The 25,893-nt window shown below is 35.3% G+C and overlaps 1 protein-coding gene across 2 annotated transcripts in view; it reads left to right on the top strand.

Annotated features, from left to right (window-relative positions):
• LOC145686095 (RNA pseudouridylate synthase domain-containing protein 1-like) overlaps positions 1-25,893 on the top strand; it is a 52,891-nt gene that overhangs the window by 11,958 nt on the left and 15,040 nt on the right. For both annotated transcript variants that reach the window (XM_081759035.1, XM_081759036.1), the window contains exons 2-3: positions 5,650-5,883; positions 17,785-18,028. In XM_081759035.1, the coding sequence (XP_081615161.1) occupies positions 5,671-5,883; positions 17,785-18,028 (457 nt within the window). In that variant the 5' untranslated portion in view covers positions 5,650-5,670. The remainder of the gene's footprint in view (positions 1-5,649; positions 5,884-17,784; positions 18,029-25,893) is intronic.

Here is a 25,893-nt window from a genome sequence, read left to right as displayed (position 1 = left end):
AATGTGACCAAAGGCATTGTCACGGCTCTATACAGTATAGGTTTACTTTTATAAAGTATATATAAATGATATGCCTACTAGAGTCTAATCTCGAAACATAAACATTTGTATATTATTTGTTTTTAAAAATGAATTAGTACTTTTGAGGTCACATTCTACTAACATACCTAGTATAATTTGTTCCTATTCAGATAGGCCTAGATGTGTAAAAACAAGTATCGAAAACTGTTCCGATTCATTTCATAGTACCATATGCACAAGTTTCAAGCGTTACTAACAAAAGGGTTAAATTAATCTTTTAAAATTACTAATTTTAAACTACTTAATATCAGGGTGGATTGATTTAAATCAGTCTGATTTGATTTTTTAAATAAAAATCGTTGATTTAAATCAAATTCCGAGATAAATTAATTTAAAGTGAAAATAAGTAAAATCCCGTTTCTGTTCTGTTATTTCGATTATGGAAGTTAATAATCATAATACATTGAGACTCAAATGTACAGTATAGTATGAAAACAAGTGTCATGCAAAGGATGATTAGGGAAAATCCCGTTTGGAACAGATAAGGGAGCAATCCTGCTTTCTTTTTTTCGAAACATTGGGTTTGGGTTTTAAAATCGTTAACTATTTCAACGGGGAAATCACCATCGATATTTAAGACGAAAATTCTTTTTTGTGCGTGTCTGTTTGTTTGTTCCCAGATAATAGGGCGTATTTAGAAGGGTCCCATCCCCTCTCAAAACAAAAAAATGTTAATTTTATTATTTTAGGCGAAATTCATGTATTTCATGCCGCAAGCTAGTTCTGAGTTTTTAAAAATAGGCCCCTGCCAAATATCAGTAACTTTTGAGAAAAAAAGTGTCATTTTGATAAACGTTGCTGTACTTTTTCCTTAATGCTTAGCCTTTTAAATGATATCACCTATTTTTAGGTGATAAGGTAGAATCTTCATTATTCGGTTAAAAAAGTACCAATAAGGTTTTTTACTTCGTTTTCTTCAAGACTAGAAGCATTTTAAAACACGTTACATATGCTTTCACGCATTTCTACGTGGAGGCATAGTGCTGTGATGACGTCATAAATTTTAAAAGATATTTTTTGTTATGCATATTATTATTATTTTTTGGCAGGTTACATTTTGCATTCAGAAGACTGAAATTTTGCACACTCGTTCAGTGCATTCCTTAATAATTTTCAGATGTTTTCAGATCTCTGCGTGGAAACAGCGGGGTCCAGAGGGGCAAACATGTTTTTAAAAAGGATATTTTTAACAAAAATAGCTTTTTTCGTGATTTTCCCGCCTCAGATGGAGACATTTGAATGGTACCGGTTCTGTACCGAAGGCTGTTTTATTCTGAAGAAAATGATGTACGTACTATGCTCCTAGGATAAATAGGGATGTCTCAGGAAACTGTTACCTGAGATCCTGTTTTATACAGGAATCTGGGGTATTTGGGGAATATTATTTTTCGCGGGCTTAGAATACTTTTACACCTACAAAATTGAAATTTTGCACATTTACTCAGTGTACCCCTCAGTATTTTTCAGATTTGTTTCAGATCTCTGCCTTAAAACAGGGGAAGGAGTCCACAGAGGTAACAAAATAATAATAATAAATAAATAAATAAATAAAATAAAATAAAAAAAGATATTTTTAACAGAAAATTCCTTTTTTCGTGATTTACCCGCCCCAAATACGTGATGGAAACATTTGAAGGGTACCGTTTGAAAATTTGTTTTATTTTGAAGAGAATAATGTACAAATCATCATCCTAGGATAAATAAAGGATGTCTGAGAAAATTTTTATATTACATCCGGGTCATCTGGGGCATTGTGGGAATGTTCTTAGCTTACTGTTAAATAATTTTCTCACCCTTATTACTCCAGATAGAAGCTTGAAATTTTGTACACACATTTAGTACACCCCCTTAGTATTTCCCAGTTGATTTTGAGATCTGTGCGTTAACACAGGGGAATCCAGAGGGGATCAAAATTCAAAAAGTAAAAGAAATGCCGATTACTCTTAAAATTTCCCGCTTCAGGGACATGATAGGGAAATGTGAATGTTACAACTTCAAAAGCTGTTCTATTCTCAAGAGAGTGATGTATGTACCATGATCCTAGGATAAATAGGGATGATGCTGTAGCTGCTTGACTGAAAGTCTATAATTTACCTTTAAAAAGATCCATAATTTAAAAGGGTTAAGAAATATTGCTTGGGATTGATGTAGGTTAACGATTGGCGATAATTCAAAATTCAACCCCAATATTTTCACTTAAATGACATAATTAGCATTTAATACTAATTCCTAATGCTTTTTCTTCAGTTTGCGACTTGTACTATACGAGGAGAAAGATTTGATTTAAATCAAAAAAATCGATTTAAATCAAAAAAATCAACAAAAATGATTTTTTTTAAAAAAAATCATGATTTTTTTCCACCCTGCTTAATATTATAAATACTTGGAGGACAAGTTTCGCAGCCAGTTCTATGAAAGAAAGAGGAGTACGGTAGCCATAGTTACATTTCCAGCTAAGTACCAGAGAATGTATTTCACAAATCAGAGCTGCATTTCCTGTAATATGAGCTGGCAAATATTGTAACTCGTTTCAATGATTTTTAAAAATAACAATAATAATAATAAAAAATCGGAGTTTTTAAAACTTTTAAGACAGAATAGATCTTCGCAAAAACCAAAAGATATATAATAGGTCACCGTTCAAATAGGTCACCGTTCAAATTTATGCCGTGTGAGCCTAATGAGGCAGTAGAGGAATATAGTCATACTAGTGAGAATCTTAACTCCAAAAGAAATAATGTGATTCAGCAAAGATAAGTAGAAATTAATGAAATAATGTTCAATAAAGATCTATGAAAATGCGAAATGTAAAATTTATTTGAGTTTCCAATACCCTTCTCACAAGTAAACCTTACGTTTGGGTGAATCGAGATGCTGACTGAAATACATATGAGAAAGTAGTACTAAATGTGGTCAGTATTTCAGTGAAGTTGTAGGTGCGAAGCTCCATGGGTTTAGGAGATACAGCTACCAGAACATCACATGGAAGTACAGAATAGTCTTCATACAGTTGGAGGTAAAAGCTCTGTAAGACCTCTTGTAACGACAAAAGGTGAATAACAAATATATGGGTACATATTAGGACTAGGGGGAATTCATATAGTAAGGGTATACCTGACGGCAGCCATCTTGAAATCCGCCATTTTGAATTAAAGTTAAGTTTTTAAAATAGGAATAGGGTCATGTGATACATGATTTAAGGCGCAAATTTAATCAGAAGAACAATGGTGACGTTAATTTTGATTTACGCGCAATTGGTAAAAAGTTACAAGGAAATTAAATATTGTTGCAGCATATGTATTAGTCCTTTTCCCCACCTTGTAAATTTTGTGTTAATGATAATAATTAAATAAAAAGCAAGTGGATAAATATTAGGTCTATGGTAAGAGTTGCCTTGATGGCGGCCATGTTCAAATCTGCCATTTTGAATCAGACAAAAGTTTTAAACAAAACGCATAACAGTGACACGTTGGATTTATGGTAAAATTTGCTATTAATAAGGTGTTAATGTTACGCGTTTTGTTTAAAACTTTTGTCTGATTCAAAATGGCAGATTTGAACATGGCCGCCATCAAGGCAACTCTTACCATAGACCTAATATTTATCCACCTACTTTTTATTTAATTATTATCATTAACACAAAATTTACAAGGTGGGGAAAAGGACTAATACATATGCTGCAACAATATTTAATTTCCTTGTAACTTTTTACCAATTGCGCGTAAATCAAAATTAACGTCACCATTGTTCTTCTGATTAAATTTGCGCCTTAAATCATGTATCACATGACCCTATTCCTATTTTAAAAACTTAACTTTAATTCAAAATGGCGGATTTCAAGATGGCCGCCGTCAGATATACCCTTACTATATGACTTCCCCCTAGTCCTAATATGTACCCATATATTTGTTATTCACCTTTTGTCGTTACAAGAGGTCTTACAGAGCTTTTACCTCCAACTGTATGAAGACTATTCCGTACTTCCATGTGATGTTCTGGTAGCTGTATCTCCTAAACCCATGGAGCTTCGCACCTACAACTTCACTGAAATACTGACCACATTTAGTACTACTTTTTCATATGTGTCTCAGTCAGCAACTCGATTCACCCAAACGTAAGGTTTACTTGTCAGTACCATGGCCATACAAACCCGTCTGCCAAGTAGTACTCCTGGTCACAACAAGACCCGACCCCTTATGCGGTGGTGATGGTGGTGATGTTGGTGATGGTTGTACAGATGGTGATGCTCTTAATAGAATTGGTAAATATGTAAGACATTAAGAGATTTTTTTCATAGGTTTTATTTCCCAAAAGGGGATGACAAAAACAAACACGAAAAATATAACAACAAAATAAAATAACCTTGAATAAATGCAACAATCATGATAGTCATTCAATAAATAAATACAAGAATAAATAAGTTCATTGAGCTACAGAAACATTGAACTCAAACTTTTTTTTTTACGGCTGAACGCAACATTTCTTTCTTCGTCATTTCGACTTTTATCCGAAGAGGAAGAACCTGTAAATTCATCAAGTTAGAAGGAAAGAAAAAAAAGTATACAAAAGTTATCGTTATTCACCAACTCAGTTCACACACTAATTTTTATAAATGATTTCAATCACTAATTAAAATTAATGATACAAGTACACAGGAAGCCAAATATTCTGATATAATTTTCTAAATAATATAAGCCGAAGGTTCATTAAATATCCAAATGCAACTGTGTTTCATTTGTTCAGAAAGTAAAGTACTTTTGATTTCGATTTTTAAGTACTCTAGATCGAAAGTTCAATTAGATATCCAAACCAGAAATCCGAAGTATGTCTGCATACTATATAAAACTATCACTAACATTCATTAAATGATCCAACCAAATATAATACTTTACTTTGTTAGCTTCCTAGATTATTCCACAAACTGAAGGTATATCCAAAATAAGATTGGTAAGAAAATACTCAGTTTGGAGTTGTCGATGTCCAGTTGTCTATATAAAGAACGAAGGAAAATGCAATTCCCTCTGTACAGATCTATGGAAAATGTGAGGTATATAGGCTCACTGTCTTGGACTTAGTTTCTGAAAGGGATTCTAGGCTTTTGTGAACAGAAGTGTACATGTGGCATTTGTTTTAATTCGGATATCAGTAGTTTTTCTGTGCACCATCCATTCACTATGTTACTGTCCTTTGCTAGTAAGAAGCAAAAGCGCAGCACATCATATTTTTTTTTGTAATATCAGATCGCAACAATTCTGGTACTATTGGCCCCTTCCTCTTGACAAGACTAGGGAAATAGGAATTATAGTCCTGTCTCTCATTTCTTGTTACCCACTGCTTTCTGAAAATTACGTCAGAAATGTATTCGAAACTGATCTATTAACTTTTATCTCTACCAGTAATCTAACATGACACTTGAGACTAATATTATTATATTTTCTACACTCTTCCTTACTTATATAAGAACGATTTAAGTTGATGAAAAAAATTTCTGTTGAAAATAATTAAATCAAAAGATTTTTTACATTCATTTTTATTTCTTTTTTATTATTATAATTATTTTCTTTTTAGAGTTTCAAGTGCTGAACTTGTATGGAAGTGCTGTTTCAGTTGTTGATGAGGTTACTTCTTTGGAAGCTAGATTTATTCTGCAGCAAGTGGCTGGCTTATATTTGTAGATACAAATTGGGCGTTGCCCGCGAAGCAACATTAAATGACGTTGAGATTCTTCACCAGAGTCCTCATTTCTTGGTTCTGAACAAAAGATATGATGTACTAATTAACAGTGATGATCCTTCTGTAAAGGTAAGTTGGGATTCTCAACTGAAATGAGTGCCTGTCGTATTTTAAATCGTTAGCTATCCAAAACATTTATTATGTAAGATATTTGTGAATAAATACGAGGATTGTTACATAAATTCTAAGCCTAATAAAGAAATATTAGAACTGCACACGTAGTACTTTTAGGCCTATTTTTTCAACCTTTCTATGATATCGTACCAAATTTGGTATTAATATCGAATTTTATTCTGTTGTTAGAAGTCCAGAAAGACAGGAGAGTGAGCAAAGTATGACCAAATGGAGAAATTGAAGGCGAGAGCTGTTATTGAATATCCCCACAGGAAAGATTTAAAGCCGCAGGAGATCCACGCCGACGTGATTGCTACTTTAGCTGATAGTGTCCCTCTATATGCCACAGTGAAGAAATGGGCAGCCGAATTTAAGAGGGACAGAACCTCCATTGAAGATGGCACTCGATCAGGAAGGTCTGTGGAAGCACTAACTCAGGAGAATATTGACAAAGTGCATGAAATCATCATGATGATCGACGAATGACGATCAGGCACTTTCATACTGCAAGCGTTGACTGAATTATCACCCAGCATCCGGAAATGAGGGAGATTTTCGTGAGATGGGTGCCAGAACTTTTAACACCTGATCAAAAGCTCATCAGACGCATTTCAAGGGACAATCTTCATCTCTTCCGGACAAATCCAGATGCCTTTCGCACTTGATTCATAACAGTAGCTCAAACCTGGGTACACTCCTCATGCCCCTACCCCCTTCCGAAGAAGGCAAGTCAGTACCCTCAGCTGGAAAAGTAATGGGGAGATCTTAAGTTGACAAAACCAGAGCACCACACAATATGACGTCACTAAATGTGATAGTAAGTTGAGCAGTGTTTGCAACTGATTTGGTCTCAACTTATTAATTTTATACTTGAGTAACAGACTGGTAAATAAAATATGTATAAAAATGATTATCTGTTAATGAAGTAATATACTTAAAGAGATATTTGTATATTTGTATGAAAACATAGCATCTCCACACGCGAAATTTGATGATGTGCTCCGCGGAAGATTTGTTGCTACAAAAAATTTGGAGATCCACAATATATAATTGACATAAAAATTAATGATAGGTCTACATCATATTAGTATGTGACAGGCCCGTATCCATGGGGTCTAGGGGAGCGTTCCCCCTCTAAATATTTACTGGTCCCCTAAAATTTTCACAGTACGCTTGCAAATGAACTATAACAGGATGCAAAATTTGAAAGTCAGACGCACTCGCCAATCCAAAAATAATGGTCGCCAGTATCTCTTACGTACAAATTGAGATGTCCCCCCCCCCCCAAACGGCCTTTGGTTTGACAAAGAAAGACTTCACATTCCGTGTTTTCTCTCACTCAGTGACAATTATTTTCTTACGAAACAGAAAATGTGTTGCCCTGTGAGTTCAGGCAGAAACCATTCCTACTGAACACTGGTCGCCAGCTCTAGATTTCTAGTCGCCAATTGCAACTTAGCGACCGGAAAATTTGTGCGCTGATGATCAACTATAATGATGATTAACTATAATACGTTTGGATCGGGACCCACTCCCAAACTTCTACCGGGCTTCCCCTAGATTTTTTGGCTGGCTACCAGCCTAGTAAGTGATAAGTGACACGGCCGTAACTTGAGGAGGGAGGGGGCAAATGCATCCCCAAGGAAGCTCCCCGCCGTTCGAGGGGACCCATTTTAAGACAAAATGTTCTTGCTTCGTATACGATACGAACATGAAGCTATAAATCAAGCATCGAATATGTCCACTATATTACATAAACAAAACAACACATAAAAGGTAAATAAAACAAAAATGAGTCGTGGGCCCATTTCAATAAAAAAGTTTACTATTAGGGGCCCTAGAAATAATGTTTATTCGTATGGCTTTGATATTTGTCAATATTGTCCCCTTAATTAATTTGTCATGTATGGAACGGGCTCAAAGGTGTAACCGGGCCCATAAAGAGTAAGAGAAAGATGGAAAGAGAGAGCCCAAGAATTAGAGAAACAACTTTTTTCTAAGAGCACCAAAAACGCATATTAATGCTTACCCCCCTCCCAAGAAAAATCTAAGTTACGGCGCTGGATAAATGGATGCAGGTGTAGAATACATAAACACAGAAACAGTAATTTATCATTAAAATGAACGACTGCCTGTGAAAGAGGACTGTACTATTAATTTTTAAAAATTATATAACGTTTACTCTATGTAGAAAACGATGGTGCTGTCCTATTTTATGAATTTGAATTTGCAACATTTACGAAAGAAGTATGAAATATATTTCTCGGGTTCTGTAGGATTACGGAGAACCAAAACTACGTAAAAATACAATTTTTATAGGTGGAATGAGTTCATGTTGCGGAAAGATAATCGATATTGATATGTGAGTAATTTGTGAACTGAGTAGACTGGAAATACCGTGTGCGGAATGGAAAATTCTGCAATTACTATTAGCTATTAATTACAATGGACGAATAGAACGTGCATTGCGGCGTTCTAACCCGACTTCACTTGCTAGCGCTCGCTCGTCAATATTTATTTATTTATTTATTTATTTATTTATTGATACAAGTCATGGCCATTACCAGCATCTATGGCCTTAAGCACGTCACTTGGAGGGATGACATCCTCGGCGAGCACACAATCACTACAGGGAGGGATATAAGGAACGGATAAAGAAAGAAGCTGCCTGAGGCCTGTAAATTAGATACCATCCCGGCATTTACCTGGTGTGAATGAGAAAATCACAGGAAAAACCTCATTTAGGATAGCTAGCCTGAAAAAGCTGTTATACCTTTTCGATCGACTGACCCTGCCGGAAATCGAGCCCAGGACCAAAGGCGAGAGCATTAGCGACTACTCATGCTCAGCAATACTGTCTGAAACTCTTTAGTTAGTGGTATGTTTGGCTTTAGGTAGATTAACCTCAAAAACATTTAAGAAAACAGCAATGATTTTCAACAAAAAATGCTTTCTCCCCGTAATTAGACATATGGCTAGTTTTCAAAGCACATACTGAGAAAAAAATGTAGATAGTGTAAAAACGGTAGATAACATGCGTAATTCCTGTAGTTTTTGGACTTAACGTACAGCAAACGTATAATTGAAAACGCATGTTTTATAATACTTTCCGTATAAGTGTTCCATCTATACGTATTTTCCGTATGAAACAATATAGGCGGTCAGGATCTCACATACAAATTGACGCAGAATGTCAATAGTGAATAGAATATAGCTGCAGAATGTAACATAGGTGATATACGGAAAACTGTTAGATGTCAGACATCCTGCAATGGCATGATGTAACATCTAAGGGCAGTACGTATGTAGCATGTGCTCCATACTGATTTCTGTAGTAAGCAAGAGGATTTCGTATATTTGCACAATATACCGCTGTCCGGAGAAAGGATTTTTCTTAGTGTGCAGTTCATAAGCAAGGGCACTCATGTTGTGGTTTCCAAGGAAGGGGGCAAGTATAAGCGACGTTTCAAATATAGTTTCAAATTTTGCTGTAAGTAATGTAAAAATTCTATTGGGTTTTCAATATTCCCAAGTACAATTTCCTCTTAGGGGGCGAGCGCCCCACCTTGCCCCCCCTGATGGGCGCCCTTGTTCATAAGTAATGCAGTTATGTGGTGCTGAACCTGTGGGTTCAGTATTTCTTGATAAATCCATTAAATGTTGTGCGTGTAATCCACAACGGTCACAGATATAGGCGGGAATTCATGTCACTTAATGACCTTTCCATTTTAAGGCAGTAATAAATGCGAAAATTGTCGATAAGTGATTCGCTTACTTTGATTTTGCGAATAGTTCGTACTATGTGCGACTTTGTCCATGCGGCGTTTAGGGTATGGTCGACGTCGATAAGCCAGTGTGTGCGTAAACGTAAACCTCGTGTAGCTTAGGTATATTCTGCATAATTACTTTCTTACATCAGTGTTAATATGCATCCTTAAATTGGGATAGAGCAGTTTCTGCAGTTCAGATCAACAATACGTGGACAAATTCATGTTACTTTGAAACTCACATTTCTTTATGAAAATAGTGTCATCACGCCTTCTAGACTGTACATGTGTTGGCGCATGCCAGTGATCCACCAGGAACAGGTAAAATTCAGGGGCGCTACGAGAGATAATTGTTCAAAAATTACATTAAAAAAAAATGGGTGCACACTTAGTAGTAGTAATAGTAGTAATGATAGTATAGTAGTAGTAAGGCAGTAGTAGTAGGGTAGTAGTATAGTAGTAGCCAGGCCCGCAACCAGGTCCCCCTCAACTTTTTGTGGCCCCTCCAGACTTCAATACAAAATTTTATTAATACAAAAACACAATTTATATACTTATAAGATAATTTTAATGACGGCTCCCCGTAACATATTCACGGCCCTCCCAAACTTTGTATCTGGTTTCGGCCCTGGTAGTAGAGATGATAGTATAATAATAGGCTAGTAGGAGTAGTAGTAGTAGTATAGTAAGGCAGTAATGGTAGTAGTTGAGTAGTAGTAGTAATAATAGTATACTAGTAGTAATAGAGTAGCAGTAGTTCGGGTTAGGTTAGGGTAGGTTCAGGCAACGAAATAGTCATATTTCAAGTCCCTTGTACATTAGTTTGCAGCCCTGGAATAACGCCCTTATGGAGAGTTTCATAGAAATGAAAGCAACATCTTATTGCTGTATCTATGTTCATAGATGACTTACATATTCTGCGCCTTCATAAATAAATTCCCTAAACATTTGTCTTTTGTTCTGAATTAACACATTTTACCTATAAATTGTAATTTTAAAGATGTCCACGTATTCTTAATCCCGTTTCTGCCACTCCAAAACACTTACTAAACCTACAAGAGTTCATTTGGTGCTAAAATAAATTGATATATCATGAATGTCAGTACACTTATAAAATAGAACATAACTGAGGAAACCTGAAATTTCAATCTTGATACACGTATCAGTGCGCAGCACGAAATGAGAGTTTTTTTTAAAAAAAATCCGACGTTCTTCCCGCCTTTGATGGTACAAGCCGCAATTATTTACGCATTATTCAGTGCACTGATTTTGTATAATCTTGTTCATTTGTTGAATGTAAAACGCAACTCACACAACCGCTGTAACAACATAATGTGTTTTTTATTGTCCACCAGTACACGAACAAATTCCAGGTATGTCTTAAATTATAATCCACCTTGGCATGTTATCTCAGCCGTAATGCTGTCAACAGAGCTGCCGTGCTTATGGATACACTGCGCATGAGGTGCTCCAGGGTAGTGACGACATTAAGTGACGTCATGTCCTGTTGCTCTGGTTGTGTCAACTTAAGAACTCCCAAAAGTAATGGCTACAGCCTTCAGGGATTCAGAAAGGATAGTGATAGTGGATTATCTTCCAAAAGGAGGGGGGAGGTGGCTCAGTGGTAGAGCGTTTACCTCCGGTGCTTGGGGTCCCTGGTTCGATCCCAGCTCGCGCCCTGTGAACTTTGTGGTGGACAAACACCGTGCTCGGGGATCTCCCGTTTCCTCCCACTTTCTTCATTCCACCATTTCATTCATTTCTCATTATCGCCGTCTCCTTTAGCATAACCGGCATAACTGTGGGATGTAAAACTAAAGATTTCAAAGATCTTCCAAAATGGCTAACAATGACCGGGGAGTATTATGCAAGTCTTGTACGACAGCTGCGTGATAATTCGACAGAAGCGTTGTGGGAAACACAGTAGGTGTGCTTCTCCAGCAAGACAATGCCCCTACCAACAAATCAGTCATCGCAGTGACAGCAATTTACGATTGCGGCGACGGATTATTTCGCCCGATTTAGCATCTTTCATCTCTCCAAAGTTCAAAAAAGAATTTGGAAGATACTCATTTCGACACTGATGATGATGTCATGCATGCCGTAGGTGAAATTTTATACGCCTTCGACTTTTTTTTTTTTTTTACCAGCTGCATTAACGCACTTGTTCATCGATGCGTAAAATGTGTTGACTTGTCAGGGGACTACGCGTATGTTGGAAAGTAACACCATCCATAGGTAGACTTAGAACTTTTGTTAACAACCCTTGTAGTGCATTATTGATAGCACATATTTTGTAAAGTACCTGATACATTTAGTTTCATATACTTGATGTTAATGGTATTTACATGGTAGTTATAAACAAAGCACATTGAAAGTATTTTCAAATACCGACATTTCAGTATTTCTCGTAAACTTTACTGAGGTATCGAGTTACCAAACGATACTTAAATGCCGAAAGATGTTAAAATAACGAACAGTATCAGAGCCTAATAGAAGTTTTAAACTGTACTGAAAGATGTGTGAACCTCTACAGCTAAATTTATTATTTGTGCTTGTCTCTCTGGCTGGTAAAGGTAGATCAGTTCTTTATTATAGGCAAATTAATACAACAAAATAAATCGTTACTTTTTTAAAAAATGATATGAATGTGAAATTCATAGCCTAATAGTTACTTCATCGAAGTTATTTTCAAAATAACGACCCTCTGTTTGTGTCACTCAGTCATTGAAGATACGGGACACTCTTTCCAGTACTGTGTCTATCATGAAGTCTTTAATATTTGAACAATCCTTTTATTGTTACTATTTTGAATTTACTTAGTAACAATATTGTATCTATTAAAAATTGCTTTAATAAGTTAGTTTATGGACTATGTTATGCTTCTTCACTGAAAGATGGATTTATGAAACTACTTTAGAAGTATCTCACTGTTCCTGTACTCATAAAAATCATTATATCTGACTTCTAATGTATTTTCTATTGTTTTTGGTCGTATGTGTTTTGGTAGTTTGTTTATCTTCTCTTTCTGGCATTTTATTCACAACTTGCTTTCTCCCTATGTATTTAGCATTTTGCCATTATATGTTCTGATGTTTTCTTGTAGATATTTGTATTTATTTTGTTTCTTCTATTTTTATTTTTTTCTTCTATTGTTCATTTGTAGATATAGTATTAATTTTGTAAGCCTGTAACTTTGATAAACTCCTGTAATAGGCAACAATAATAAATAAAGTAAGTAAGTAAGATCTGTCTGCATACTAAAGAGAAACCTAATACTTGGGCTTCTATGCGAATATGTGTGTTGCCAGCAATGAAATCTAAAATATCTAAGTAAAGCACCCCTTTTCTATTGGAAGAATAATTATTAAGACTACTTTAGATTGACTTATCATTTTCTTTCTCAATTTTAATAAAAATATAATTCTGCTTTTTAAATAAATACCCTTCTTCCATAATGTGTTAACGTTCATAATATTACGCTCATTGTATGTAATATAAGAATTGTTTATTATTATTATTATTATTATTATTATTATTATTATTATTATTATTATTATTATCTGAATAGCTATTTTATTTCAGTAATAAATTTGATAGCACAAGTCCTGTTAATTTTTTGGGACTTTGACTGTTACTTTATTCCATCTTATTTTATGTAGTGTGTTTGCTTTTTGATCTAATGTTTGGTGTCTAGTAAGTGTTTTGATACTACTGAAACTGTTTCATTCATATCTGCCATCCCTAACATGTTCTTTTATCCCAGTTTCTATACTCCATTTTGTTATTCCGATATATGTTTGATGACAATCGTATACGTCCATGTATATACTGAATTTACTTTCTCGTCCACAGTAATTCTTGGAGCCTGTAGATCATTTCTCGATATTTATTGGATATTAAAACATCACCTTGTGGACACATTCTACCGCAGTGTAAACGAACCACCTATCCATAACGGAAAAGAAATTCATTAATTCTTTTTTATGTATGCGTCATTATGAATCCTTTTTGGATCAAAAGATCCAATATATTTCAGGCAAAAATTTTCTTGTAAACGCTATATCTGGAGAACTACATATAGTGTAGCCAAATCCAAATTATCACTTAACTCAGTATGATGTGCTTATTCCGTAAAAATTATGAAAACTCGATTTAGGAGTCGTTCAAAAATTTTGTGGCCCCTGATCTAAAAAATCCAATATATTTCATTCAGTCAAAAATTTTCTTGTACGCCTCATATATCGAAAACTACATATAGTGCAGCCAAACCCAAATTATCACTTAACTCAATATGATGTGCTTATTCCGTAAAAAGTATGAAAACTCGATTTAGGGGGTCGTTCAAAAATTTTGTGGCCCCTGATCCAAAAAATCCAATATATTTAATTGAATCAAACTTTTTCTTGTAAGCGTTGTATCTGGAGAACTACATATAGTGTAGGCAAACCCAAACTATCCTTTAACACAGTATGATGTGCTTATTCCGTAAAAAAATACGAAAACTATATTTAGGGGCCCTTCAAAAATTTTGTTGCCTCTGATCCAAAAACTAATTATTAGCCAAGATCGCAATCTTTTGATGCATTTTTTGGATCATTTCTAAAATTCTTGTTGTATATTTATTGCTGACTGTTTCCATCTGTTAAATATAATTTCCTATAGCTATTTTAAGTACCTAATTTATATATATTGATACCAATTTATGTCTTTGTAGCATATAATGGAATTCGGTATCCTTTCCAAGTTGCAAGCTGTCTCAAAGATGACATGTCAACCGCGTAGTAGATACACAAAAAGTGCAAGAGAAAGCGGTCCTCAGCATTGTATTTGGTCTAGGAATTAATTCGTGCGGTTTTACAAAAGATGGCGTAACTAGTTTATTGTCCCATAGTTTCGTTGATCCAAACATGCGTTGAAAACTACTGTCATTGAGCATCTTGTTTAGTATATGTCAGTTGCTTGAAGCGGAAACAACAACATTTTTTCTTCAACTGAAAATGGCGCATTTTGTGCCTGATAAAGTGTTTTTGCGGGGAGTTATTCTTCATTGCTTTAACATGAAGAAAAGTGCTACCGCAAGTCATCATATTTTAGTGGAAGTGTTTGGTGACCATGCTCTAGCTGAGCGAACGTGTCAGAAGTGGTTTGCACGGTTTAAAGGTGGTGATTTCAGCTTGGAAGACCAAAAGCAATTCGGACAGCCAAAAGAATTTGAAGATGAAGAATTGAGAGCATTGCTTGATCAGGATTCGTGTCAAACGCAGGACGAACTTGCAGAAGCATTTGGAGTTGAGCAAACAACAGTTTCCAAACGTCTCAAAGCCATAAGAATGATTCAAAAGATGTCTTATTGGGTTTCACATGAATTGAAAAGAAAGACGTTGAAAGAAGAAAAACCGTTTGCGAATTGCTGCTTCAAAGACAGAAAAGGAAGGGATTTTTGCATCGAATTGTAACTGGTGATGAGAAGTGGATTCATTATGAGAATCCTAAACGAAAAAAGGCCTGGGTGAAGCAAGGTGAACCAGGTCCTTCACAACCGAAACGAGATATTCATTGTGCAAAGGTTATGCTGTATATATGGTGGGATTTGAAACGTGTGGTGTACTATGAACTTCTGAAACTTGGTGAAACTATTAATGGACACCGCTATCGACAACAATTAATGCGTTTGAATCAAGCTCTGGCCTGAAAACGACCAGAATGGAATAACAGGCATAATAAACTTATTTATCAAGATGATAACGCTCGACCACATGTCGCAAAACCGGTCAAAACCTATTTGGAAAATGTCGGATGGAAAGTGTTACTCCACCCGCCATATTCACCAGACACTGCTTCGTCTGACTACTACTTGATCGATTGCATGAATAACGATTTGATTGGACAGCGGTTCACTTCTTCAGAAAATATCGAAAAATGGATCTTTGATTAGATTGCGTCAAAAGATGAGGAATTCTTTCGACACGGAATCCGTAAATTGCCTGAAAGATGGGAGAAAGTAGTGGCTAGCGATGGACAATATTTTTGTTAACGTATTCATTTACTTTGTTTTTGAAATAAAGCTTCAATTTTTATTAAAAACCGCACGAATTAATTCCTAGACCAAATAGAAAAAGTCATAGGTCATGTGCGTGGTCTTAGGGACACAGTGTGCAAGAAATCTTGTTAAGAAATGACGGAATTGCTGAAGTCTGTGTGCCCGAACGTGACGAACTACACTGATGTTTGTATGATTAACGTGACTATCATTATCATTTGAATTTTGCCACACACACAGACAGCTCTTCATCATCTGTCTCCCTGGCCAGAACAAATATACTAAAATTTTCCAAGGTTGAAGGATTAACCTTGTGACAAAAGGAACCCAAAATTAACGTACCGTTTATGCGTGATGCTAAATTCGAATTTCCGGCTCCCCTTGCATCGTATATCACTCTTTGTTCATTGCACCAATATAAATTTATATATATTCTTTTTACCGCGGGAAATAAAGGAAGCACACGACTGAGGAGGCTTAAAATTAAAATTCAATAGTATCATGCAAAAACTGTTCAACCGAATTTAATCGTTCTTGATACGAGAGTAGATCTTTGGCTTGGAGAACTTCATTGGCGTCTGTATTCATATTGGTGCGGTAGTCAAGAGCGTACAAAAAAAAAAAAAAAAAAATAAATAAAATAAAATAAAATAAAATAAAATAAATAAGTAAAAAATGAAACCGCCTTGGCCAATTTGGACCATATTTGGCGGTTCATGACATTTGGACGCGAGACGTTTAGACGCAAGATCTTTTATGGAATTAGGTTTATTTACCGACACATGTTATATTGTATTTCGTAAGTAGAGCCCGGATGTTTAGGTACAAAAATATGAAAATAGGCACTGGAAATTTCTAAAAACTTCCACAATTAATTTTGCAAAAACTAAAATTAACGTCTTGAACACAGCAAAGTTTTTGCGTATCATGCACAACTTGTGTCTACCAGTTGAAAAAAAATGGAAAGGAACTGCAGCAGACTCTCGACTATCCGGTCTCCGAACTATGGGTTTAGTTTTAAAAGTATATTTCTTTTTAATAATAATAAAAAAAGACATATATAATAAGGACAATGTTTGTGTAAAAAAAAACGTACGTTTTCGTTAATGTTCAGTTATTTTAAAGATGTGATTTAAAATATTTTCATTTTTGCACTTTCTTTTTCTATAATAAATTATTAAAACGCATGATACAAACCATAATAAATATTTATTAAATACTGACATGCACCACGTTAGAAAAATTGAGTAAGATCTCGTTTTGGAATAAAAATGGTATTTTGAATGCTATGTATGGATGGTTCAGGAAGTGATTATGTATTAAATGATGTTTGTTATTCGATATGCTCATTATGCCGGATAGTTGAGACACTATTGTATTAATGGAAAATTATTTCAGATTTCATAAAAATAGGCACTAACTATACACTAAAATAGGAAAAATGGCCCAAATAAAACTTACTGTAGGCACCCTGTGACACCCCAAAATAAACTTCTATCCTTTATAATATATATAACGTAAAGGAACGATATTGATCGATTTGGCGCTATGTTGATACACTTCGGAGGACACAAAAAAGCAGGACTTAATGATTTTATTTTTAATATAAATTACATTTTAACATTTTGTTCTCGTGGTTTTTCTCGGGGTTCTCCCGTTTCCTCCCACTTTCTTCATTCCACCATTTCATTCATTCCTCATCATCACCGTCCCTTTTAGCCTAACCGGCATAAGCGTGGGACGTAAAACTTAAAGATTTCATTTCATTTTTCCGGTAATTCTGTCAATCGTCTTTTTCAAAGATCCTTTGCGCCCCTATGGCCCTGCCTGTTACGTCCTTCAGGTATAACTTCCTCTCCTGGCTGAGAATCGCTTTCTCTCACACTTATATTCATCTGTTATGATGTATGACTCGGAAAGAACGCCGAATTTCATTATATGTTACATATATCTTTGTTTTGTTTTTATCTAAAGATTTCTCCCAAACATGGGAACGTGTATTCAGTTATATCCAGTAGTTAAAATCTGTTTACGCATTATTTGTAGGTGTCTTTGCAATCTCAGCTAAGAAGATTATATCCTGATCTAGCAAATCCAAAACTAGGACATGAATATTATTTTGTACATAGACTAGACTACCCGACGAGTGGAGTGATATGTGTTGCTCGACATAAGAAAGCTTGTTCGGAAGCGACACGTGCTTTCTGTGAACGAAGAACGAAGAAATACTACTTGGCATTATTGCGAGGCCATGTCTCCAAGGAATTAATCGATGTCAAAATGGGAATAGGTAAGGCCACTATCTTGTTTTGTGTTTGTTGTGGAAGTTTTTATCAGCATTTAGTTAATAGCATGGCACATTTTGCTAGTTTGCCTGCTCCGTACCTCAAGGAGCCCGGAAATTCATCGCCATAGATTAAAAAAAAAAAAAAAAAAAAAAAAAAAAAAAAAAAAAAAAATTTGCTAGTGACTTCTATTCTGTGTCAAGCCAATCCAGTTAAAATCTTTATTACACATTCTGGGTTATATGAGAATCAGTTTTTAAGCAGTGCGTTTGTGAATATTGTTAGAAATTTGCGTGCTGTTGAGAATGAATGCGCATGCAGCCTCCCATCATTCCTTATATGCGTTCGCGGCGTCAATCTGTACGCTTCATACTGCGAGATAAACATGTTTAAGAAAATCGAGCGGCCCACTGACTGTGAAGTATGGTCAGTCATTCGGTTTCTAATAGCAGGAAACATGACAGCTGCAAATATTCGTCGCTAGATATGTTAAGTGTATGGTGACAATGCAGTATAAAGTGCGAAGGTGGGTCAGATTGTTGAAAGAAAGATCGGGGAAACGTCCATGACGAATTGCGTTCGGGCAGGCATCTGTAGTGACTAACGATTTCGTACAGGTTGTTGAAAGCAGAACAAAACAGTCTTTTGAAACCATATCTTACACAATCTGAATATCTCCCTAGATCAGTGTTTCCCAACCTTTTTCAACTTGCGGCACACTACGGGTGTAACATGAATTCTCGCGGCACACTCGTAAATATCATATTTGTAAATATAAAATACCGTGATATATTTTCTATGATTTCTGATCTCCTTTTTACAGAGAAGAAAGCTCGATCACTGGTATTCGCCTGTGGTAAATTATTATGCTTATTTTTCATTCTAATTTAAAAATAGAAAACAATTGTAATGAAATATAGGACTCAGGTTGTTAAAAATACATTTTCGTTTTCGGAAACTGTATCCAACCTTTCACTAAGAAGGAAGATCATTAAATAACAAACGAACAAACAAATCTATTGTACTTTTAAAACACAAATGTGGGTAATTTATATGCATGTTTGCTTCGTCGGAAGGATTGAATGATATATTAAAATTTCAAGTTACGATATAGTCTGAAACAATAAAGAAGCAATAATGGTCATACTGATAACACATACAATTTTCAACATTAAAAATATACAGAAAAGTAACACAGTATAAAACTCGTATCTATTAACATGGTTAATATACGTCACATTTCTTAAATATTATATGAAGGTTAGAATACTTCAATATTACTAATGTAACAATTTTTCAGTAATATCTATTGAAGGATACAGTTGTTCAATAATATATGAAGGTTACAATTTTTCAAAAATAAGTAAAACAAGTTGGTGCACAAAGCAAAATTAATGTTCAACTTGCCCTTGATGTTCTTTCATAATCTTCAATTCTCGGCGGATAGTTGATAAACACACCCTTATATCGTGTTTCCGGAGTGAACAATTGTGACCTTTTCTTACACTTAATTGTGTTCATTGCAGAAAATCCTACTTTACTTAAGTAGGATGTAAAAAAGGAATGAGAACTTTCACTGCCATTGTGGAAATAGTTGGATATATTTTACGGAGAGAAATTCAGATTAATGTCATGTCTTGCTGTGAATATTTGAGCTTCAAACCTCGGTCATTCCTCATTTCGACCAATTCACTTTCTTCCTGGACATTTAATTCTGCTGACTGGAGGACAGAAGGCGCAAAAGGGCTCTTCACCCAGTCAAATTAAGTCAACTGAAGCATAGAAAATACTTCTCAACATTGGTGTGTATGAGGCTCCGACAAATAAAATTCTGTTTCCGAAATAGTATCTGCTACATTATTTGTCTTGTATTGTGTTGTATTTATTTTTCCGTTGTGGAAGTCCGTAGCAATGTGAAACACAAATATACATTTTTTCCTATGTCTTACAATCTCGTTGCTATAGAATTAATAATTTTGTTTCGATTTCCTCGCGGCACACCACCGGCTCATTCGCGGCACACCGGTTGGGAAACGCTGCCCTAGATGGCCAGCATTTAAACAGACGAAGAAGTGAAATCGACCTCGTTTAACGTTAAATGATGAATATTTAAACCGACAAAGAAATTACGCAAACAATTAGAGAATTGTATGTAAATTCAGAAAATAAATGTTATGTACAAAGCTTATGTGCTTCGTTTTTATTCCAAAATGGGTCTTAAAAAATAACCGCCCTACTAAGGTAATCAAAAACTTACAACAGGCAAAACTGTATATTTTACGCTGGACGTAACTAGTTACCAAAAATAACAAATAATAATAATAATAATAATAATAATAATAATAATAATAATAATAATAATAATAATAATAGACAACACTTGGAGAAAGTTCTTCTTTTGTAATTATCTTGATTTATAAAAATGTTGGTAAAATGAGTTATATTATGAACATCAGGTCATCTCTTGCCTATTTACAACTCAGTTGACCTAATGTTGTATAGCCAAACTCGGTCCAGTATACCTAGGTATATTGTTATCACTACTGGATCGAGTTTGGCTACTGGTACTAATAATAGTATACTAACTGGAGTTTTCTTGATCTGTGTTTAAAACGTTGTACGTTGGCTATGTCAAATATTTCATATGTATACATTAGGGTGGGTTGAATTCGGGTAACATTTTGATGGGGTAACGAAACATGTTGAAATTGGTGCTCCGTGACGTTCTGATAATGGGAAACAAAAGAATTTTGCATTTAAGTACTGTCTAGGGGGTCCAACCGTACTTGGAACAGATGAATTTTACTTCAATTACAGCCTGATATGGAGTACACATTGTATACGCATTCTGAACTGCTACCTGCAGTAGTATAGTGGTATAGATTGCAGACAACGTCAGATCGAAGCGCTATCCAGTTACAAACTAAACTGTGTTAAAAGTAGTTCATCCCAAATTCGTTTGTATATCTCAACATAACTTGCTTTTGTTGTGTTTTCAATTACTACCACAGTGTAGAGTGAAGAGTAAATATTCTCAAATTCTTACATGCTAAAGCAACTGGCAGCACAAACTCTCATACAAAATTAGACTTTGTCTGTACAAAATATATTTTTATTCTAGAAAATTTGGTTTGTAGTATTGCACCATGTCGTGAAGAATAACCAAAGACCCTAGTACAAACAGCGGATACATCTTTGACATTGCATTCAACATCGATCGAATGACACGCATACTTTGGTAGAATAATTTGTGTGCTTGATGAGAGAACAACTGGTCCAGCAACACATGAAGGACCTATTATCAACCTGCTGTTATTTGATCCTCAGACCAAGCGCATTACTGTTTCAATCTATTTCAGGCTCTGTAATTCAGAAAGATTTAAGTTCTGATCAGCTGTATTTACTAAGGATATGTGTATTAATTCAGCAAGGGGCGCAAAATTCAAATCCTAGTATTCTGCAATACTTGAAAACTACACAGCCAGGTGCCTTAAGCCATGCAAGATCGCTAACTAATCGCGCTAGACTACTTCGATTGTACATTTCAGACGAATCTCGATTAGAGGAAGTGAAACGTTTGGTAAGATTCGTACTAAACTTCTATGCTCGTATATGGTTCTCTATATCCCATCCATACTCTCAAGATGGTACAAAGACTTATTACTTCATGATATCACTGTATCAAAAACTTCCTCCTGAGAACCAGATCATAATTCTCCCCGTCCTCTTAAATAACTCCTATTTCTGCCATCCTGAAGATTGGTTGTTCGCTGGTGTTGCTGATGAACAGGAAAGTATAAGAACATTTTAATGTCGGTACATTCTTCAAGCAAGAAAGAAGACTCCAAGCAGTGTGCAAGTCCGCTGCTTTGATAAAAAGCAGCTAAAAATCAGTCTCAATGCTACTACCTATATGGGGCTAATAGACTGGGAGAGTACTCCCATCTTTCCTCCACCTTTACTTAAGCGATGATATTCTGGTACGTAATCAACAAATTATTCTACCAAAATATCCGTGTCATTCGGTCGATGTTGAAGATGTCAAAGATGTATCCGCTGTTTGTACTAGGGTCTTTAGTAATTCTTCTCAATATGGTGCAATACTACAAACCAAACATTCTAAAACAGAAATACCTTTTGTACTGACAAAGTCTAATTTTGTATGAAAGTGTATGCTGCCAGTTGCTTTAGCATGTAAGAATTTGAGAATATTTACTCTTCACTCTACACTGTGGTAGTAATTGAAAACACAACAAAAGGAAACTAACGTTGTGATCTGGAATGAATTACTTTTAAGGGAATCTTATACCTTTTGCGACTGGTTTCTCAGTCCCCATAAGATATCATGTAAATTTTACTTCATCAATATCTAACGAAATATGGTACGTAACAACTTAAAATTTTCCATATGTATACAGAAAAGCAATAGAAAGTAGATGATTGTTTCAATTTCACGCTTAATGACGTAGATAAAAAGTAATGAACTTTTTTAAAGTAACATTGTAATGGACTATATATATTGAAGGTTGTTTGTTCCAATGTGATCTTCGCGAACAAATGTGGATTCCCCTCCCCTCTTTAAGTCCTTTTCCAATGGGTGTGGTAGAACGCCGCGGGGTGCTACCCTCATCCCATTTCTTTCCTTCGTTACTGCAGAGCGGATAGAAGATTCATCCCATTTCTTTCCTTCGTTACTGCAGAGTGGATAGAAGATTTTCTGTAAAAATCACAAAGGAAGAATATTTGCTTTCAAGACAATTTGAAATATTTGCTTCTTGCGATTTCCTGCTGTATGATGTATACTGCAAAAGCAAAGATCAGGTAGAGAACGTCAATTTCTTCACTACTAATAACTCTAGTTAGATAATTATTGCTAGCCACTAATTTCGTATTAGTAAGTTTCAACTTTGTAATAACACTGCCTCAACAGTAGAAAATAGGGTAGGAATGTATACTTTGGAGAGCAGGATCAACAATTTGATACAGATCATGGTTGAAGTTTAGCTTTCCTTTGCAGCACTAAGCTTGTATGAGACGTTTGGATGGATACAAAGTACACAATTCCCTCTAGTAACTGGGATTTGAAATTCGTGGTGGATAGTTAATTCTACTTTTTGGCAACATTAACTATTTAAATAGTTTTCTGGAGTAATAAAAAAATCAACTTTACTTCAAGATTCATTCAACCGAAACGATGGATTGAACCTGATGAACCAACTTTCCCGTGAATAATCATACATAAGTAAAATTCTAAAAATACAACAGCCCTTCCCGTTCGTCTGTCTAGTGGCTAGCTCGAACACCTTTGGATCACGAATCTCTGGTTCGACATCCGGTGGAAGAGTCTTGAAGTTTCAACACATCACTAAGGATTCGGATTCCATTGAAGGCTCACTTCTCTTATAACATCGGTGCAGAAAGGGCCGCTAAACTCTAAAGCCACCAAACGAACCAAGCTAATAAAGAACGGACGTAGTAATGTCTCAATAATTTAGACTACGTGAACGATTATTTAGTGTTCAGATTATGATAATAAATATAATTGGAACAAGGGCCTCGAATATTTCTAGTTCTTGTTACTCGAAAATAAGCAGTATAATATATACACATGGTTGAGTTGAGTTGAGTGTGAGTTTTACGTCCCGTTCAGCAGCGAGGCTATGAGACATGGACCTACTGATTAACGTGGAATCCGAACCACATGAGCTCCCGCCGGGAATCGAACGCGGGTCTCCCACGCCAAAGGCGCGTACGCTGACTGCTTAGCCACGAAGGAGCTCTGTATACACATGGTGTCTGAAAATAACGTCTGGAAGTGAATCCTCGGACGAAAACATGAAAAAGCCTATAGACCAACCTTGGTGCACAATTGCGTTATTTCAGAGATATTGTCCACAGAAAATTGGTCGTAACGGTACAAGAAAGCAATAACTCGAGCAATATTTTGAAGTTTTCCGAAAACGCCTTAAAGTTTTGTTGTATTTGACTGCAGTATAATATGATTTAGTTCAAGAAATTTGGGCGAGAATCTTTTAGTGCGGTGACCCGTAACCTTCATTTTGTGTTCTCGTGTAAGGATTAATTTCTCTAAGTTGTTTGATGTCGTTTCCGAACACCCTGTGAAAATATATAGTGAGACGTTAGGTCACGAACTTCATACCTATTCCGCTGTGTGTGAACCAAAATTATTTTCCCATTGATGTTCAAATAAATAAATATAATTAGAATGTGTATGTGTGTATTAAACAAACAATTGATTTAAATCAATAAAATAATATAAATGGTTCAGAACCAGAGTGAACTCAAATGATTCATATCTTTATTCACTTCTTATATTTATATGCAAATTAAATTAGGTCGCTAAATTTCTGACTCTGTGAACTAACTTGGAGGAATGAAGTATATCTTCTGTACTTTGTACTGATTTCACTTGTGCAGGTGTTTTTTTTTTTTTTTCCTTGTAAAGTGACTCTTAAAATATTCACAAGTACAGTACATGCAAGATCGGTACAATATATCTTGATCAGGTGTTCTCCGTGGATGAGTCTGTAGAATTATCACTTTTGTAATCAGGGGTCCCAGGTTTGAGCCTAGCTAGAGGACAGTTTTTCTCGGATTCAAAGCAAGTATGGTCTCAATCTCAAGAAGTGACCGCAAACCGGTATAAATCGAGGTCAAAGGTCAACTAGCTCTTTTCGCTCAGAATCAAGACTCATTACAAAAATTTGTAAGTGCTTACGAATTTTATTGGAGATTATGTATTCTAATTGGATGTCACAGTAGCATGATAGAGGGTTTTATACTTCCCGCTTTATTCTAACTTAGGTTCTAATCAATCTATCTTATTCTCTTATCTATTTCTTAACTAGGTTCTAACCCAATCTATCTTATTCTCTTATCTATTTCTTAACTGTATCTAACCCAATCTATCTTATTCTCTTATCTATTTCTTAACTGTAACTATGTGAAACAAATACCCTCTCAGATGTTTACGATTTCTTATCCCTTATTACAAATCTAAAGTAGGTTTAACTTCATGCAAATAATCTTATATATTAGTTTCCCTAACTCAGTCCCTTGTTCAGACGCGCTACTCGGTTTGGCTTATTCAATCTTAAACAATGCTGAATGGGCAGACTAGTAAATAATTTGTGCTCTACTGATAAATCAATTGTAAAACTAGTTTACGTATGACCTCGAGTTTGGCTTATTTTATTGTTTAAAAAATAGAGGCCACGATTATACATAAAATAAAGAAAATGGTTCAAAAACAATTTGCAGTGCCACATGTACACCACGCAAAGGAGTATAGTTTCTGTGGTACGATATTTTCACAATTAATATTGAAACTGAAAATTGTAGTAGATTTCTACCACTTCCGGTTTTAGTAAATATTAGATAGAGACGAAATATATTCTTGGGACGCGTAATTGATTGCAGAAAACCGCTTGTTGTTATCTATTACAGTTCGTATTCTATAGCCATCAACGTTAAAACCGGAAGTAGTTGATTTCCACCTCTTTTGGTTTGAATAGAGGCTTAAGACAGAAAATAGTAGTTATTTTTAGAACACTGAATAGAAAGCAAAAAACCACTTCTCGCTTTTACCATTCCTGTTCTATGGGGGGCGCGGTAATTTTGGCACCAGTAGTTTTGACACGGTAATTTTGGCACCAAGAAACGAAGCAAACGGAAATTTTGGCACCATTTATAATTGAAGTACAGAAAATGTGAGAAAATACTCTGAATGTAATAGATATTTAAATTCACATGTTATTAACTAGGACTGTTCCAGCGCGACGAATCAAACCAGTGACGAATGTACAGTCAGCGACAAAATTTCTTTCTCTTCTGTAAAATTTATTTTGCT

Source organism: Thermobia domestica, chromosome 5 (genome assembly GCF_964235325.1).
Source record: "Thermobia domestica chromosome 5, izTheDome1.hap1.1, whole genome shotgun sequence".
NCBI classification, from domain to species: domain Eukaryota; kingdom Metazoa; phylum Arthropoda; class Insecta; order Zygentoma; family Lepismatidae; genus Thermobia; species Thermobia domestica.
Note: the sequence above shows the minus strand (reverse complement) of the source record. Positions and strands in the feature narration are given on the sequence as shown.